Genomic DNA, 19,364 nt, shown 5'->3' with positions numbered 1-19,364 from the left:
TGAGGATTTGATGCCGAATTATAATTGTAAGTCCTTTTTGGACCCAGAGTAGAATAGGGGAGTAATTATTGCAAATGTCCCTCTTAATTTACTTTTCCTCCCTCCTTTTTTGTCACCAGAGCATTAGTCCGCTCAAAAAATCATGAATGCACTCTAGCTCAATTAAAAATAAGCGCCACTTATTTTTTGATATAAAAGAGTGGCCCACAAAATTTTTCCTTTTTGATATAAATTTATATAAAAAAAAAGATATTTTTTTATAATTTTTTTTTATTTGAAAGCCTTAACATTCCGTTTAATAATGAAACAGCACTTTATTCATATGGCCGCCGTCGCTGGCCTTACAGTAGCCCATTCTGTCGACCCAATTTTTCAATAAATTTTCGATTGTGTGAGCTTCAATAGCTGCAATGACGACTCCAATTTCGTGTTCCAAATCGTCAATCGTCTCTGGATGTTTGGCGTAACATTTAATCTTGACGTTTCCCCACAAAAACTGGTCCAACAGAGTCAAATCGCAGCTACGAGGTGGCTAGTTGACGTTGCCGTTTCGGCTTATGATGCGATTGTCGAAGACACTGCGTAAAAGATCCACTGTAACGTTGGCTGTGTGGCACGTAGCGCCATTTTGTTGCAACCAAATGTCTTCCTTTTCCAGTTGGGGAAACAAAACATCTTCCAACATGGCCCGATAGCGCTCACCATTGACCGTAACGGCAGCTCCTTGCTCGTTTTTTCGCTTTCGGCAACAGCAGCAATGTTTTCGACTGAACGCACGGGACGAACACGGGAACGCGTTGTTTTATCCATTAATAAACCAGTTTCACCACACGCTTCACAAATTTATCCACAAACTGCCTGGAAGGAGCTTTATTTCGACCGACGTAATATTCTTACAGTTTCGTTTGAAGACTCTCTATTTTGGAAGTAAGTCTTGAGTATTTTCCAATTTTCTTCGAGTGTAAACTTAACGATTTCGTAATCCGGAGACCTTTTACAAAATATTAAACACAATGAGAATGTTACTACAGCTGTCAAACGTCAAAAAAGTGGTAGTTTAAAATGCAACCGTTAGATGGGCCACCCGTTATAAGAGTATTTGAATTTGACAAATCTTTATGATTGTAATTACTTTCCTAATATTTATGTTTATTATTTATTCCAAAAAATGAAAAGAAATAACGTGGAGGAATAAACACAACTTAAAGATCTGAAATTATATTTACAATATACAAAATCCATGAAATTATTAATCCAATCTTTAACTGTTAAATATTTGATGCATTCACAAAAGTTATTATTTCCAAAGTTTTCATCTTTTCAACTATGTCGTCTATCCAGAATAAATTAAAAAAAAACTTTCTTAACGGTAGCTGAGGAAAGAGGTATATAAATCAGAAGGTAACACTTGATAAGATATAAGAGCAATTCTGCCAGATATTCGAGTATCTTTGCATAACAATTATTAAATTGATAGAATTCACATTACCTAATGCAAATACTATAATACTAAGTACTAATGGGTTGTGGTTCCCAAACCCTGTGGGTTGAGGCAAGATAAAATTTGCCGTACTATTTGGACAAAGATACATTATTTGCAAAATCTTATAATAATCCACAGTATTATGTTAATTAACGTGGGTGTACCAAAAAAAAAAAAAAAAATGTCCATTGGTGTTCCTTGGGCCCAAAAAGTTTGGTGTTTTAGGGGACATATAATTACAAGGTTTGGTCCACTATCATCCATGTAAGTCTGAAAATTAGTTTGAGCTTGAACACAGGGTTCTCAAGCTTTTGAACTCTTGCTTGCGTGAGAGAAATCTTATTTCAATTAACTACATAAAAATTTAAGAAAATCGTATTTCGGTTGGGAATTTTTTTTACAAAGAAAGAAAGAAATACTTCTTCTATCGTAATCTTTACACACAAAGAAGTTAGTTGTGTATCTGAGGCAACTTATTCGATGAAAAAAATTATCTTGAGACATAACGTCAACTTTCTTTTCTCGCAATCTTTAAAATTATTCGGTAACTCAAACTTTTTTGATATTTTTTCATATTTGTAGAAATGGAAAAAGTAATTCAAATTTAGGTAAATGAGAAAAATTGGAACGATTTTATCGCTTTTCTAAAATGGCGAGTGTACTTCCTCTCTCCAAAGAATTTTGAGTGGTGCTCACTAATGTGTTGCTTGTCTCAGCTGATTGTAGCTGATCCCCTCGAAACATTCTTCAAATTGTCAAAGTAACCATATTCATTTTTTTAACATGCCTATCATACACACAAATTTCATTACTAGTCATGATTCAAAGCAACAGCAAGATGAATTCAGCAGACGAAAGAAAAAAAAAGATTTGGTTGGAAGTATTTAAATGACAATACACCTACGTGTATCACTACTAAAGGTAGTGTATAGATGTATATTAAAAAAACACATACAAATACATGCTAAAAAATTGCATTTTCATACAAAATATTAAAATTACTTCTTACCAAAATATGTATACGATTATATCAACACTGGCAGTGAGTTACATTAGTATAAATTAGATAAAGAATGAAAATGGTTAACATAATAGAATATAACAGTTGACATCTCTGCTACAAGTTGACCAAAACAGTCGAGAATATACATAGTATTTCATGCTATAAGCTCCAAATATTTTATCTTTATAATTTTAATTTATAACTGGTTCCTTAGTTTATTTATCAAAAAGAATAAATATTATAAAGGAATCAACGGGTGATAAAAAAAATACAAGGAATAGTTTTGAGTGATATCAATTGTATGTAATTTATTTGACAGCTGAAAGTCTGTTCTTTTCTTCAAAAATGCTTTATATCATTGTCAATTTAAAATAAGGCTCATTTTGAGTTAATCTTACAAGTATGAGAAATGTCCATTTATTAAAGCCCTATGCAGAGGTGTATAAAATATGGCCGAGAGAGTGGAAGCAGGGGTTTCTAGTCAGGAATCAGAACAAGCTGATTCATATTAAAAACAGATCTTGTGACTTTTCTTGAATTTAAAAAAACAGAATATCGAAGCATAAAGTAATAAATGGTGCCTGAATAATGAATTCAACTAAAAGGATTGGCTAAAGCAGTTTCCTCCCTAATTTCAATTGTCTACATTATGATTATTTCCAAGACTGTGGTTGAAGGAATTCAAGTCAGTTGTTCATACTTTTGCTGAATATTCGTTTTTGCCTTTAATAAGGAAGTTTGATGTGGTGAACATACAAACATCCCACCAAACTACAAATCGGCCATAATTATTTTAGGGGTTCCTAAATTAATTCCTTCAAAGAAGGTTAAAGCAATTGGTTTTGTCATTCAAAACTCTATATCTTACTTTTTAAAAAAAGTTGCACTCTAATCATGGAATTAAGAAGCTCATTTATTGCAACTGCGTCACAATTCATGCATTTAGATTTGAAAATCACTAAGGACGATACATCGATGTAGCAGTGGATATTGTACTGGATTTTCTGGAGAACTCTATAAAATTGATTAAAGTTTTAAATTGCATCATTATCTTGATCTTCAATACACATACAAATTAGCCAATTCTAAGAAGTACTTAGTTCTACAGGGTGAGGACTCAAAAATACAACAATCCGTTTTCAGTTCTGAATATTTTTATTTTGTACTCTTTTGATGGCAAACTTTTGGAGGAAAAATTTTTCCTACTCTTTTTCAGACCCTCCTCTCTTTTGCTTGTTGATCGTATATTTTTTATCTCAAATTATATCAGACTTTCAGAACTGAGGATAGACGGCCTAGAAGAAGATTCTAAACTAAGAGTCCTCCCCTGTCAGTTTCTAACTTTTTGGGTATTTTAGGTTTTTCTTTGTTGTTGGTGCTTTTTATTAATCTTATTTTGTTACTATTTATTTATATTATAAATTTTTAGTCTACATTTGTAACTAATTTTAAACTAAAATCTTTATTTAGTTACCAACTCTTTGATTAAATAATAAATTTACTTTATGCCTGCTGTGTATATAAAATGTGTGTTGCAAAGTGTAAATATACTTACTTAGGTTGCTATGAGTATATTTAATCAAAATATTTGCATGCATCACTCTAATAAAAAAGTGAATTCTTTGAAGACGTTTAAATTAGTACTAAAAGGTCAAAAAACTCCCTCTCATAACTAAATAAAACTTAAATCGGAAGGAAAGGTAGGTTCATAAATCAAATTAAGGTTCCAAAAAAAGTTTGGTTCAACACGTGAAAAAAGGCTGGAGTTATTTTCGTGAAAACCAATCATTAAGTAATAATCAATGTATTTTCGTATTTAAATAAACAAATATATTATACAGACTAAAGTCACACTAGGTTGGCTATTATTGACAGATTTATGACAATTAGTACTGGAGACGGTTAGTTAGTGATAAATATTTTTATAAAATGAGTTTAAAATTTTGTCCTTTTATATGTAAAAATGTATTTACATATCTTTCAAAATATTGTCAGATTGATTTTTTTAAAATTAGATGTCAAAATATGTATTTTCCTATGGCCTCCCTTACATAGTCAGCAAGCACTTCATTGTTCCGTTCAATCACTTTGAGAAACGATGTCCTAAACAAATGGGATACTCCTTAGTGAGGCTGTAAATTTAATTATAATGTTTAAAGCTTATAATAAATCGAAATATTTTTGTCATTGAAATTTTCATTCAAAATTGCGATAAAATTTACACAATAGGAAGTTCCTTCGTCGCTTGATACGCATCCATAAACTGTTTAAAAAGTTTTGCGCCTCAAAAGCTTAATAGTTTTCTTTTTTTTATTGCCCTTAAAGCTTTAGATTTTGTTTTGCTTTTTTTCCTATTAATTCATATTTTAATGTGAATTTTAGGGTTATTTTAATGTTTGTTTTAAATCTATGGACATACTTTATCAAATCTTTCAGAGAAAATGTATTTAATAATGTACATTATCTGTTTAACATGTTTATAGAACTCCTGTCTTTTGAGTTTAAGGATTTATTTATAAACTATAATGTTTATGTATATATATTTTTTAAGAATGTAACTTCCCTAGACCAAGAAAGAGAAAAATAAATAAAAATAAAGTGGACTAATTACTTGACATAGAAATGTTATTTGTTGACCTATAAAAAACAATATTGAACAAAAATCCTGAAAAGAAATGAAAATCCTTCTATATAAATACAGGCTAATATTTGAATAACATACTTTCGTCAATTATTGCCTAACTAGCTATTCAAATTTGCGGAATGAGTTAAAAATTCAATTTTTTATTTATTCAGAAATGAGTATCTTCTTGTAATCGAAGCAATTAAAGCCCTAATAAAGGCTATCAATATGTCATTATTTTATTGTGAAGATCAATTTGGACTACTTTAAGTGAAATTTGCAGCCCCTCCAAAGGGTAAATGAGAATAATTTGTCGATAGAAATTGACGAGAAATCATCAAAGAATATAACCCACTCAATTATGAGAAAAATCATTAGAGGTTGCTTTTGGAGTGACGGGATACAAATGTCCAAATGACGTCTTTGGAGTCTACTATATAGACAAAGAGAGGCCGTGCAAAGACTGCAACAACAACAAAATATACCCCTGGCCCAAGTTTATCGTAACTGCAAACAACTTGAAGTAAAAAAACAGTCATGTGTGAAAGACTCAACCACTACCTAAGAAGGGGGCTCAACCAAGAAGAAAAAAAATATATAATGCCTACAACGAGGCTATTGAGTTCAGAAGAGGATTTAAATCTATTGCAAAATTACCAACAGGTTCTCAAGGCCCAATCTCCTTATAAATTTAGAATATACTACTAAAAATGAGTTCCGTTTTATGACATGCATTTTGTGGGCTCTAGGAAAATTGGCCAGAGAAAATTGTCAGTGGAATATTTCTATTGATAAAATTGCCTCGGAGAAAATTGCCATTGAAAAAATGTCTCATCATTTACCAACAAATTTAGAATACTTTGGTGCAAAATTTGTTTTGTGAGTGGCAGGACCACCAAGAAGGGGAAACCCCCCATGCACCACTTCAAAAAACATGTACGCACCCTCCAAATACTGCGAAATAAATTCCAGGCCCCCGTATATTTTACATATGTTAATTATTATATGGTTTATAGTAGATTTACCAAACGTCCCTGTTATACAGTGGTTTTAATGTTTTGAACCAAAGTATGCTGATTTTGTAATTAAATGACGGGATTTTTTTTCCAATATATATATATTTTTTTAAATTGGTTTATCAAAACTTCAAATTATTTGTCAGATCCTTTTTTTGATTTTTAAGTAAAATGTTGCTATTTTTTTCTTTTTTCTAATTGCTTTATTTATTTAAAAATAGTCGAGTTTGCTAACATTTTTTGTGACTCTCATATAGTACTCATAAATTTATCCTTGAGGGTCTTGCAGAAAAAATAAAATGCCCCACTTACTAACTTAATTGTTATCTTCAAAATCTCTTAATTGAAACCTTTAATCATGGTAATATATTCTTTACTATATGATAAATATGGGATAAATTAAATGTCTTACCCAAAACCATTGCTGTCCATGTTTCCCTGATATAATTTCAATCCCTGCCATGATGTTTTCCATTATGGACGTGTTCACCTCTTCCGATAAAAGCCTTTTTGTGTCTTCCTTACGTTTATCAATGTTTAAAAGATTAACAAGTGCTTTTATTGTTCCTCCCTGCAAAGCATAAACGATTAGGTTATCAATACAAACAAATCTTGGAATTCAGTTAAAATTTGCAATTCAGTAGAGTTTGAATATATTCATTTGCAATATGGTTGATATGGGTAAGCTTCGTTACAGCTATTTTTTTTTCTTATCTGTAATACAATACATGGCCCGAAAAGTCCCAACTTTACAGAAAAAAAAACAAAAAAAAAACACGTGTATATTTCGCTCAGTGTTTTTTTTTTTTTTTTTAATCATTATTGTTTTTTTAAAATTTGGTTTATAGAGCGGATAACCCATACAACTTGTCAAGCCATTACTTACATAGTAAGTATTTTTCCCCATCAAGAAGGAGTGTAAAATTAAAACCTAAAATTGTTTTTGAACCAATAAAAAAACCAAGCCAGCTATACGTAAAATCGGGACTTTTAAGGTACATTGCTAACGTTGAACATTTAAACAACGTTGGATCAATGGTTTATGCTAGAATGGGACCTTTAAATTTTAAACACACTCTAATGAGTAATGACGTCATTCATCCAGTAATGTATATTACATACAAATGTCGCCGAAATTAACTTTGCTGACAAAAAACTCGCCGAGCTTTGTTGTAATAAATGCCCCTAAGATGACACTTGTTGAAAATGAACATGATCAAATCAGTAGAAACGTAAAATTAGACTTATCATAAATCAAATCTTTCAAGTTTTAGTTAGTCAAGTTCAAGGAAACTTGATTTTTTTTTTGTATGTGCTGTGTCGACTCAAACAGTTATTGCCTCCACTCAGATGTTAGTTCATTTGTCACTTGCATGAAAAACCCGTGTCGACTTCAAAATTTAATAGTCTACTTGATTTATATGAATACACCTTTTCTACTTGAGTAAATTGAGTCCAACAGACCATAATTGAGTCTTTACGAGTGTTTTGATATAAATTTATAATTAATAAATTTTTTTTAAACAAGATTCCTCTTTTTTTTTGTGTTTCATTTTACTTTTTACTTTCGAATTAATCGAATGGACCGAATCAAAATAAGTAACTAATGTTTGGTATTATATCGATATGTAACACATAGCTATTTGATAAAACCAAACTCTTATTTAGATCCTTATAACTTATTTATAAGACATAGTGATGAGGAATATCATAGCTTATATTATAGAAACAATATTGAATATATAATTTAAAAAAATATCTATTTAAAAAAGATGCATCTCCGAGGATTTTTGTTCCATTTTGGAGTGATCCCATTTTTTTGGTGGATGTACCAGCAAATAGTCAACATTATCATCATATTTTCTCGCAATTTCAGTGCAATTTTATAACGTCATGTCATGTAAAAAAAAATATCGAAGCAATTAAAAGAATATTCTTCTAATTTTATCATCCATCTCAAGAGATGTTTGAATTTGGATTCCGAATTCCACGAGGATCGACGGGAAGAGAATTTACCCGAGAAAAAGTATTCCTTATAACTATGCATAGTGAATAAGTTATAAGGGTCTAAAGAAAAGTGTCGTTTTTCATTCTTTCTCAGCCTAAAAATGAAAATATACCAAGTTGGGAACAAGATACAGAATATTATAAAAACATTTTGTATAATCATAAAAAAAAACCTTTTACATCAATTTTATTAATCCTATTTTTAATTGGAGATTGTTTTAAGGGTAAAAAATGACACTGTAGGATGATAGTTCCGAATTACTATAGAGCCTTGATATGTCAGAATTTAGAAGACTCAGAGAAAATCTGAGATCCGTTTTGGATTCAGTACAAAAGGACAAATTCTATTTTGGCTTGGATTCATTTGTATAAAATGAATGTTCCACTGTGTAGTAAAATAGATGTAGTATCTTTTTCATAAATTTTTTTGAGAAATGTGTAATTACTTGAATGAAGATAGTGAAGGTAACAACGGCGAGAGTAGTTGTAACAAACATTTGCTTTTGTTTAATAATGTCCTCGCTGATCATATTGACGAGACAAAATCCCACTGCACCCCGCAGTCCACCATAGGCCATAATGAACTGCTCTTGAAGATTTACTTTACGAACACGTCTACGATTCAATATCCAGGTAAGTACATAGACTCCTGTAATTAAAACAAAGATAGTTTTGACTGTATACAGGCTTGTGACTTATAATAGAGCCTACTGAGAAGAAAACGTGTTGTCAAATTTATCGTAAAAATCAAAATTCTGCAAAAAGGGTCAATTATTTGTCAATTTTTTTTTTCTTCAAAAATTGTAATCATGTCCGTAACTACAACTAAATTAATCACGTAACAAACCTGTGAATCGAAAGAGGAGGCAAAATATAAGTGTCCAGAGAACAAATCTAGTTTCCCAAGCATAGGGACCCTTGATGAGAGCGATTCCAAGGAATAAGAATATTATGACGTCACTTGTGGCACTATATATGTATAATGGAAGAGTATTTGATAAAATTTTCTATAAGTTCATGTTGTAAATCGTAAGCATTTTTTACTTTGCAAGTGTTTTTGTTCTTGTTCGATACCTAAAAGTTATTTTTATTTTCTATAGCAATCATCATTATCCTTTCATTCTTGAGGAGAGAAGAACTAAGTAGAGAGTGTAACGACGTGTTTGTGTGCTCATGTCATAATTGTAAGCCCTTGTTAGAATCAGATACGAATTGAAGATTGAAATTCAGTAATTACTGTTTATTTTCTTGTTTGATACGGACTAGGACTTGTATTTTTTTCTTTCAAAACTGCTTGGAGCTTATTCAATGAAAAGTCTTAACAGCGAATATATATATAAACAGGGTAGGGCAGAAAAACGTGGACTGTTAATTCACGTTTTTTATTCCAATTACTATCAAAAGGTTTAGTGATATTTTTTAGATATTATGTTTCTGCAGTCCTTTTTACTTAAAGACACTATACAAATCATTTAGTCATTTCATCATTATGTGTGGGCAGCAATCAATAAGGAAGCAGTTCTCAGATCTAAGTAATGAAGATTACAGACTTTTTTAACTGTGCTTGGAGTCTGGTTTTTAAGTTGGTAAATATAGATAAAAGTTGAGAAGACCTCTCCAGGATGTCAGGAAGTGTAGGGCATAAATTAAAAAGGGGTAAGAAGTTAGTCTAAGCATAGCCTCGCCAACGGCTTCTCTGGTTGCTCCTAGGACTATAGCTCACAACTTGGGATTAGTGTCTTTCACAAAGCCCCATGCCACCTTCTGATAGAGGACATGAAATCCAGGAGGCTCAAGAGGTAGAAAAAAAATCCTTGCGTTTATATAGGCAAAAGGATCAATTGTGAAAAAAAAATTTGGACTAGAAGATTTTCACAGCTGATCAATTCCACAATCCCCAGAACGACCGCTGGCTTCTAGAAACAAAAAAAGAGGTCCAAGGAGTTTACCTCACCAAATATTCAGACAATGGTCCTAGGCACTGTGGCCTCTGATGAAAAGAAGATACCTCTGTTCTTTTTCAAAGCTGCACAGAAAATTGGCCACAAGGCCTACTATAAGGTACTTAGATATACCAACTTGCCATGACTGAATATTAAATACCCAGAGGGTAACAACATGTGGGGTCAAGCCTCTGACAAGACACATGTTGCTGACTTACCTTGTATATTAAGCGGTATATATTTATATCATGTTTAAAACAAGAACAATATATAACTCAAAAAGTAGCACTCGTTTTATAATCTTATTTCATTTTCAAGCCGTGGGGACAATTCCTCCCTCCAATCAATAACATTCATTTTCAACAAAATATTCGGAATAATTACAATAATATCTTGAAATTATTCGAAGACGCTCCGAAGGCTCAGTTATAATCAACTGATCCTGCAAAGGTTGGTTGTCCTCCCTCTGGAGTATTAACACTAATCTCTATGAACATCCTTCGATGCTTCCTAGCACATTTGTGTCTTTCTTTCTTTGAAATGGCTCTTTTATCTCAAAGAGCACATTTATTTCCAAAATAAGCATTTTCATAATGTCATGACTTATTGCGTAGATATCCAACTCATTCAGCCAATTTTCTACGTATGAGAACGAATCTCGATATGTGTCATCGTACACTAAAATGGTTCTTCGTCCCTCACTGTAATAACTGGGTGTTAATAATGGAAATCGTTCTTGTCCAGCTGTATCATAAATGCCTAATTTCACTCTGTTTCTTTGAACCCTAAGGGGTTTGACTTAAAAATTCACTCCAATCGTGCCTGAGTGGTATTGATCGAATACATTTTCTCCGAATTAAAGGAGACAGGAAGATTTTCCTCCACTGTTTTCTCGAATGATTAGTAACTTCAGACTAGTAAAAATTAGATCCTCAATCATTTTTTTTGGTTTATTATTTACACTTAATAAAACTGATACTTTTTTGTTCTCCTATAATTTATTTGATATCAACAAATAAATAACTCTACAAAACTCTAAAATAATTACTATCCTCATTTTCGATTTCTTTTTTAAAATATCGAAAACGCTTACGATTTACAACAATAATATATTACATATATCTTTAATATCCATACCTCGACATTTTGATAAAATATTTGACTGTGATGTAGGACTTTTCGGAAATGTTCTTGAAGGAATAGTGAGCTTGTATCAGCCCACATCCAATTAAACTTATAATACCCGACCAATGGAACAATTCTGCTGTAATATAAGATAAATATGCCATGCCAAATACTGCTAAAGGTTCCACGACTAGAAAAAATAAAATTGTTAAAGTATATTTTAATTAGATCAAACAAGAGGCTGGAGTCTTACCTCGTACATCCGAAGTACACTTTGTAATAAGTGCACTCAAAAACCCAACTAATATCCCGATCATAAGTCCACCAAATGCAACTGATAGAAAGGAAATGACTCCAAGTCCAAAGTCCATTAAAGTTATGGGGATTCCAGCATGTTGCATTTCAGCAAATGTATTCATCAATTTATAAAAAACCACGGCAACGCCATCTGCAATATTTTCAATGTATAAAGAAGAGTTAAAGTTAGATCAGTATTGGGATTGAAAATCAGACTCCTTTAAAGTTATTTGATAATTTTGTATATATATTAAATTAAATTAATTGTTTTAAATTTATTTTACAAATTACAGCCCACGTATTGTACCACCCCTTCCCCATGTGTGCACCTCTGTGTGCAACTTAATAGGAGTTTGTGTGAGACCAGTACATGGTAAAAAGTAGAGAAAATAAAAGTTTTGAGATTAGAAAAGAAAAAAAATGGTTTGTGTATGGATTTTTTTTTGGTTACTTCTATGCATTGATACAGGAAAGTATATCTTTTTGTTTGCTTTTCGAGCTGAACGACTCATTTTTAACGAAAAGTGAGTGTAGCTAAGGCTCAACGTGTCATATTTAAAAAGAAAAGAGGAGTGCAAATATATAAAATAATGAACCCCACTTAAGGCGAGTATAGCAACGAGTATATGTAGTTAAAGGTCAAAATATTTTATTCAAAACCGGGATAGTACATTTCTACAATTTAAGTTGCAGAAAAAGTAACTTAGTTTTCCCGCCCTTTTTTTACTAATTATATCATGTTCATTATTGGTCACATTGGTCTTATGATTAGACTACAAACGCTTTTTGAACAATATTCCACATGGCGAGTTTAGTTGTGAATTATCCTGCATTGAGTATTGAGGCCTCAAAGAAAGAAATTCACCATATTTTTAAAATCTCAAGGACCAAAACAAAAGCGATCCATTTCTGGAGCGTATTGTAACTGTCTATGATCGTTGTCGAAAGCCAACAATGTAGCCCAAACCAAGCCAGGATTGAATGCTAGAAACATGATACTGTGTGTTTGGTGAGATTGGCAGGGAATCATTTACTATGAGCTGTTCTCCTATGGCCAAACACTGAATTCTGTCCTCTTCTGTGAATAACTAGACTATTTGAAGCTGTTCATCAAACAAAAGTGGCCAGAATTGGTGAATAAGAGAGGTATTGTGTTTCATCAATACAACGCCAGGCCGTACACATCATTGATGCCGCGCCACAAGCTCCAGGACCTCGGAAGGGAAGTTTTTATGCGTTTACCCTATAGTCCAGAATTGGTACCAGTGACTAACACCTGGTTCTGCCTATGGACACCCCACTACTGGGGGTACAAATTAGACTTCAATAAATATATTTATATTTTTTTTGACAATAGGAAGAAGGGCATTATCAAATTGGATTTCTCTTAGGCAACATGTTATTAAGCAGAACAAGGCATACTTGGCCTAAATAGAATGATTTTTACACTTCATATACTGCATTAAAACAAAGCTAGAAGTACGTTTTTTCCAAAGTTATTATGTTATTGAAGCAATGTTATTCGACGCTTAATAACTTCGAAAAATACTACAAATTACGAATTTAATTTTATTTGACAACAAACTTTGACAATTTCAATACAAAATAAAAATGATATATAAAAAATATTATTATTGAGCGACTTTTTTCTAAGGTAAAGAAATTATCAATTAATAAGAAAAGTTCATATTAAGTAGTAATAAGCAAAATATTAATTTAACGGATGTGCATAATAGTAAATGAAAGCATATGTAATATTCTGATTCAATCTTCTTGAAAAATTAGTCGTCTAAGTTTGAACCATCGTTATATATCTCAAAATAAATATTTCCATAGAAAATAATATCAGTGTTTTTTTTATTCTTGAGTACTGGATAATGATTTAACAGTCACACCAGGTGCTTTAATGGTAGGTAGTGAAATTGTAGTTCAAGGATGACTAGTCCGGATTTGCCCAGTATTACGAGACACACTCATGGGTCAATTGGAATCCTTGATTTTGTCAACCTCAAACTGATATTTATTCCGTTATATGAGAAAAATTGTTTAAAATCTTCAACAACTCATCTTTAGAATCTGACTAGACCAAACTTTTGTTTAAAACTGAGGCAACGCATTTGAGAGATTTTATTAGTTCCGTGAATCTTGTTTTTATTGATGCCCAGAGTTGAATTTTTGACAGAAACTAAACCAAAGTCAGCTAAACTGCAAAAGCAGCAGTAGATTATTATTGAATAAAATAAAATATAATAATATAAGTTACAGCCTCATTTTGATCAAACTTGGTATGGTGACAAAAAAAGGCCATTATATTATAAGAGGTCAAAGTCAAAAGTCAAGGTCACACCAAAAAATGACCAAAGGTGGAAGTTTTGCGCACTGCCGAGTACTCCTTTTTGTTTTAATGATAAAATAACTCTCAAAATTAATTTTTGTATTAATTTAGACATAGAGTTTAAATCTGTGTAGATGTCAATTTTTACTAAACTTTGAAGAGCAGTAGATCCCTCGAAATAATGCACATTTTTTTTTTTACTATTCTCATAGTTTGTGTAAAATTACAGAAATTTTGATACCTCCTTTTTTAGTTATAGCCTTTAACTTTATTTACATTTCTTTGGCAATATCCACTTTACAAAATCATATCAATTGTATTATGTTTAATTAATGAATTTGCGTGCTATTATTCCAAGAGAAACGTATGAATAATTTATTTACCATTCTCTTTGTTTATTTTTATTTTGCATCATTTTTTTGTATGAAATATTATTTAATATTGTAAATTTAATTGGATTACTTAGAAACAAGGAGACAGTTGTATTAAAAGTATCCCAAATAAGGTAAGATATATAAATTATTAATGACTAAGAACCTTTTGGGGAGGAAAATGCAGTAGTTTACTTGTGAAAAATCAAACAAGGGGAGGAGTTTCAGAGATGGATTTTGATCATTAAGGGTTTCTCCCCTGATAATTTTTGGAAAATACAGTTGATTAAAGTGCTTTTTTTTACCCACTATGAATGAATATACATCAATAATGAAATAATTACGACAGAAACGGAAGGCCTTCTCCTCGAAATAGTGTAGTCGGTTGGCATCAGGGGCGTAGGGGACCAAAAGTGTCGAAAAAGTGATCAAAAGAACTCAAAAGAGTATTGGAACAAAAAAGAGGGTTCTTCTTTTCAGTGCAGGTTAGGGTGGATGCTTCAGTCAGTTGTTCTTTGAGCATCCTTTCCACTAATTGAGTGCACTAAGGAAATTCATTGAATGATATTTTAATTCTCTGTTAAATCTGAGTATAAAGGGTTTTTCAATAGGGATGCTCACATTTTTCGTTGATAGGTTTCGAAAACGACGTCATATTTCTTATTGTTTCTTTGACAACTGTGCTCAGAAATAATTTTAGTTTCATCATGGAACCATACACACTCGAGCAACGCTTGCAAATTATTAAAATTTATTACAAAAGTGGTGAGTCTTTGATCCAAACTTTAAGAGCGTTAACACCAATTTATGGTCAACGTAATCGACCTGCAAAATCAACAATTGAACGTTTGTTGAAAAAAATTGAGTTCACGTACACGCTACATAATGTTCCTGTGCCAGTGAGACAAAGATATGCACGAAGTTTAAAAAATATTACTGCTGCAAGTGCATCAATTCACAATGACCCAAATTTGTCCAATACGCGCCGTTTTCAATCGTTGGGCATCTCTGTGATATCGTTGTGGAAAATTTTGCGAAAAGATCTGGGCCTACACCCGTAAAAAAATCAAGTTGACAAAAGAACTGAAGCCGATTGAGCACTTCAAACGTCTGTATTTTGTAAAATGGGTATAAGGAAAATTCGAAAATGATCCTGATTTTCAACGTAAAATCATCTTCAGCGATGATGCACATTTTTGGACGATATGTGGCTTCAACAAGACGGTGCCACTTCACACACAGCAAATGTTACAATTGATTTATTGAAGAGTAAGTTTGGTGGGCGTCTTACCTCAAGAAATGGACCAGTCAATTGACCACCTCGCTCGTGCGATTTAACGCCTCTAGACTATTTTCTTTGGGGTCACGTGAAAGCCCGTTGACGTTAGAAGAGCTCAGAACAAATATTCAACGCGAAATTGCTGCAGTTTCAGCCAATTTATGTGGAAAATTAGTCGAAAATTGGGTTCAACGATTGGACTTCGTGACACGTGCACGTGGTGGTCATTCAAACGACATCGAACTTTATTCATAAATTCACTTGAATGTATTTTAATGGCAAATAAAGAAATCGTCGATATCTCAAATCGTTTTCGTTTTATTTAAAAGAAAAGGTGAGCACTGTTAATGAAAAACCCTTAATATGTCTTCATTTGTCATTTGCCGTGTTTGTGGTGGCGTGATTTTGGTTCTCTGCCAATAATTAGCTCAATGTAGTTCATAGCTCAAATTCATAATTCAAGGCTGAGAGCAGGTACTTTTTTTTAATGACTAGGAAAACCATCTGAGGTCACCTTTTGACCAAGAGTTCGACTGAGCTCAAAAGACTTGAACACATCCCTGGGGACATTGTCATATGAATAATTTTGGGAGTTATCCAACGAGAATTTTCCATCACCCTGGATTGCGTTTAACCTGATCTCATGGACAAAATCCTATTTTTATGGCTTTATGAATTTCTAATAAATATTTCTAGTGAGTACTTAAATCTTCAAAATCTACTTTTCATAGCCTTGCTTCAATTATTTCATTTGTTAAATTTGTTTTTCTCTCACAAGTTTGTAATTGTTTGCCGATTGCAAAAGTGGATTCATGGAGCCAGATGTTTTCTGTGTTTTTTTTTCAAATGACAAAGTGGCTGTTCCTTGGCGTGTAGCTGACAAGGAAATGATGAACTGATCCATAAATATTCACCTCAATTAGGTGTATGGCTAATCCTTTGACTTCTGTGCTCACTCCAGCTCCATCTTTCTATTAAATCAATATTAATCTTTGGTCCATATTCAAATAACCCATTTTTCATTTCTTTTGCAGATCCAGATTTCAGCCTATATTGCCAACTATAAATTTTGATCCTGGTTCTTGTACTCTTATACAGGGAGCAGGGATCAAATTGTCACCTACTTTAAACCTTGATAACTTGAAGACGACATTATCAAATAAAAAGCCTGTTACCAAATATGAAATCTATTCTCGTCAGCTGGCGATATGTAGTTCAGTTAGCATCATGCCGTCATCATATGAGGAGATAAAGAGCTATAAGTGGAACGAGGAGCTTTCGAGGTCCGCCGTAGTCATGGCATTGGTTAATAATGGAGGTGAAATCTCCAATTCAACGATTGCTTCAACCTTAAGAGTGCATTTACAAACTGTTCAGCGTATCTGTAAGAAGCTAGAGGACACCTGGGATGTTGATGCCACCATAAAGAGGGCACCCAAGGAGGAAGGTGCCGACAGGAAGGTCAGGGACACCGACTTTGTCGATAAGGTGAAGAAAATGGTCGAGGATGACTCTACCAGGTCCATGAAGGCCGGAGACAGGCCCTGAGTGTGGCAACAGGGCTCAGTACCCTGCCATGTGTCCAAAATCTCCATGCAGTGGTTAACCGAGAGCTGTTATGACGTCGTAACCAAGGATTTGTGGCCTCCTAACTCTCCTGAACTTAATCCTTTGGACTATTTTGTCTGGAGCTATGTCGAGAAACATACCAACAGACATCCCCATATCACCAAGGCCAGCCTGATGGACTCCATCAAGGAGGTATTCGGCAACATGGACAATGAGATGGTCAGAAGAGCCTGCAGCCGGTTCAGAGGCCGTATTGAGGCCGTTATTGATGCCAACGGTAATTATATCGAATGAATGGCTACTCTATACCTATATGCTCGTCATAGTTTTGATTTTCAATAAAAAAGTTAAAGTCTTTTTGGAAAGAAACTCTCTTGTTTTGTTTGGCTCATATATCTTTGTTTCTGTTGATAATATCGGATCTATCTTGACTGGACATAATTCCAATATCCTATAAAAGGGAACTAGCAATGAGAACTATACCTTGATCAAAGGGTATTTCAAGCCTTGGTAAATTATTAATTTTCTTTTTCTTTGAGAGCCTGTACCTGATTTGAAAGTTGCCTCATACATTTTGATTTTGCAGTAAATAATACCTTCTTTTCATCTTGATAATCAGTATACTTTTGCCTTTTTGTGTTCCATTGGATATATATATATAACTTACATCGTATATTCTGTAGAATAATTATATAGCACATTTTTTTTGCTCCAAAATTTTAATTTTGTACAAAAAATATCATTTTTTTTCTTTTTTCCTTGAAAAGAAGTCATTTTCTTTTGCCACTGTTACATTTTCTGTTTGATCTTTCTGTTTCTGCTTATCATAAATATATTTTTATTTTCTTTCTCTTCTACCGAATTTGGATGATGTAATCTTTGTAAATGCCCCGTCCAAACCCCACATAGCCATTTTCCTTTATATTCTTTAATCTATTATAAATTTTTGTGGCTGTAGAACAGCAGTTAGGAAGTAATGCACACTTACAGGCTCCAATATAAAAAAGTCTAGTTTTTCATTATTGAAAGTCTATACATTTTTCAGAGAAAATGTCCCTTACTATAGTTTCAATAAGGGATTTGAGAATATTGTTGTATTTACCATGGTAGGGCTTTAATATTGTTTGAATTCGTGATTCCAATACAATTGGGATAATGTCACTCTCCCAAATAAATTTTAGTTGACTAAAAAATTTATCTTACTGACACTGATGTATCTTTATTCGTTTCATTTTTCAATAACTGTCTGATGCAACAATTGTATTTTATTACATTGTCAAGTACTGGAAGCTGAAGATGATTTAACAGATCTTCACCACATCCAAAAATAGGAAATTAACATACTTATGAGTTTGCTGTTTCGTAGTCATTCGGAATGTCAATCTTATGAACAGTGATTGAATTATGGATAGAGTATATCTCTTTGTGGTTCACTTTCCATTTCAGGGTGAAACATAACACTGATTGAAATTAAAACAGTTCTGGTCTAATACTATAGTGTTATTTTATAGCAATGGTGCTATTAAACAGTATTTCTTCATAACGTGGTGCAATAGAAATCAATTGGCATTTTCTTTTATAATAGTATTTTATAAAATACCTTATGCATCTTTTAAGTTCTAATAATATTAAGCATATACAATAACTGTGAATGTTCTCAGATTTTCTCTAGGTACGGGGTACCTGAAGAAGTATATACTTTTATAAGATATTTTGAATAATTAAATTAATCCTTATCTAGCATCTTTTCCAGGCTATTAAAATTAATTTATTAGAAAAGGTTATTCTGATCCGCCCTAACGTAGCCATTCAACCCTCACAAGACTCTCTCCACCCACTTTTTGGAGAGCCCATGTTGATTTTGTTTTCTAACTATTGTTTATGCTTTGATTTAAAGAAATATAAATTAATTTCAATCACTCAACCTTAATTAATTATTGAATTTGTTAGTGTTCAGATTAAAAAAAAAATCTCTAATAAATTTCCGACTACCAAAAGTGTCATACTTGTCTAAGGTCACCCTTTTGACAATGTATGGGGACATGAAGCCAAAATGACATGGTAATCCTGACAGTTAGTTGTATGTTTTGGATAATAGCAAATTTGCTGTCATAATGTTTTATTAAAGTAGCTGCATGCAGCATTGAGAGAAAGAAAATTAACACAAATCCTACTTTGTATCTAGCAAGCATATAGACAGGATTTACTCTGATGTCAAACCTCTATTTTACTCAAGTTCATCGAGGACTAGTACCTATTAGTCCCTGACAAATCATGAGTGTTTGTCTCCATTAGCCATGAGTTCACACCCTT

The 19,364-nt window shown here is 32.6% G+C and overlaps 1 protein-coding gene across 3 annotated transcripts in view; it reads right to left on the bottom strand.

Annotated features, from left to right (window-relative positions):
• Positions 1-19,364, bottom strand: part of LOC121126158 (probable Na(+)/H(+) antiporter nhx-9) — a 210,874-nt gene that overhangs the window by 18,719 nt on the left and 172,791 nt on the right. For all 3 annotated transcript variants that reach the window (XM_071891658.1, XM_071891659.1, XM_040721465.2), the window contains 5 exons: positions 11,454-11,648; positions 11,213-11,390; positions 8,980-9,101; positions 8,579-8,781; positions 6,538-6,696 (listed from right to left, as the gene is read on the bottom strand). In XM_071891658.1, the coding sequence (XP_071747759.1) occupies positions 6,538-6,696; positions 8,579-8,781; positions 8,980-9,101; positions 11,213-11,390; positions 11,454-11,648 (857 nt within the window). The remainder of the gene's footprint in view (positions 1-6,537; positions 6,697-8,578; positions 8,782-8,979; positions 9,102-11,212; positions 11,391-11,453; positions 11,649-19,364) is intronic.

Source organism: Lepeophtheirus salmonis, chromosome 11, assembly GCF_016086655.4.
Source record: "Lepeophtheirus salmonis chromosome 11, UVic_Lsal_1.4, whole genome shotgun sequence".
Taxonomy (NCBI): domain Eukaryota; kingdom Metazoa; phylum Arthropoda; class Copepoda; order Siphonostomatoida; family Caligidae; genus Lepeophtheirus; species Lepeophtheirus salmonis.
The sequence above is the reverse complement of the archived record's forward strand: the minus strand, read 5'-3'. Positions and strand labels throughout refer to the sequence as shown.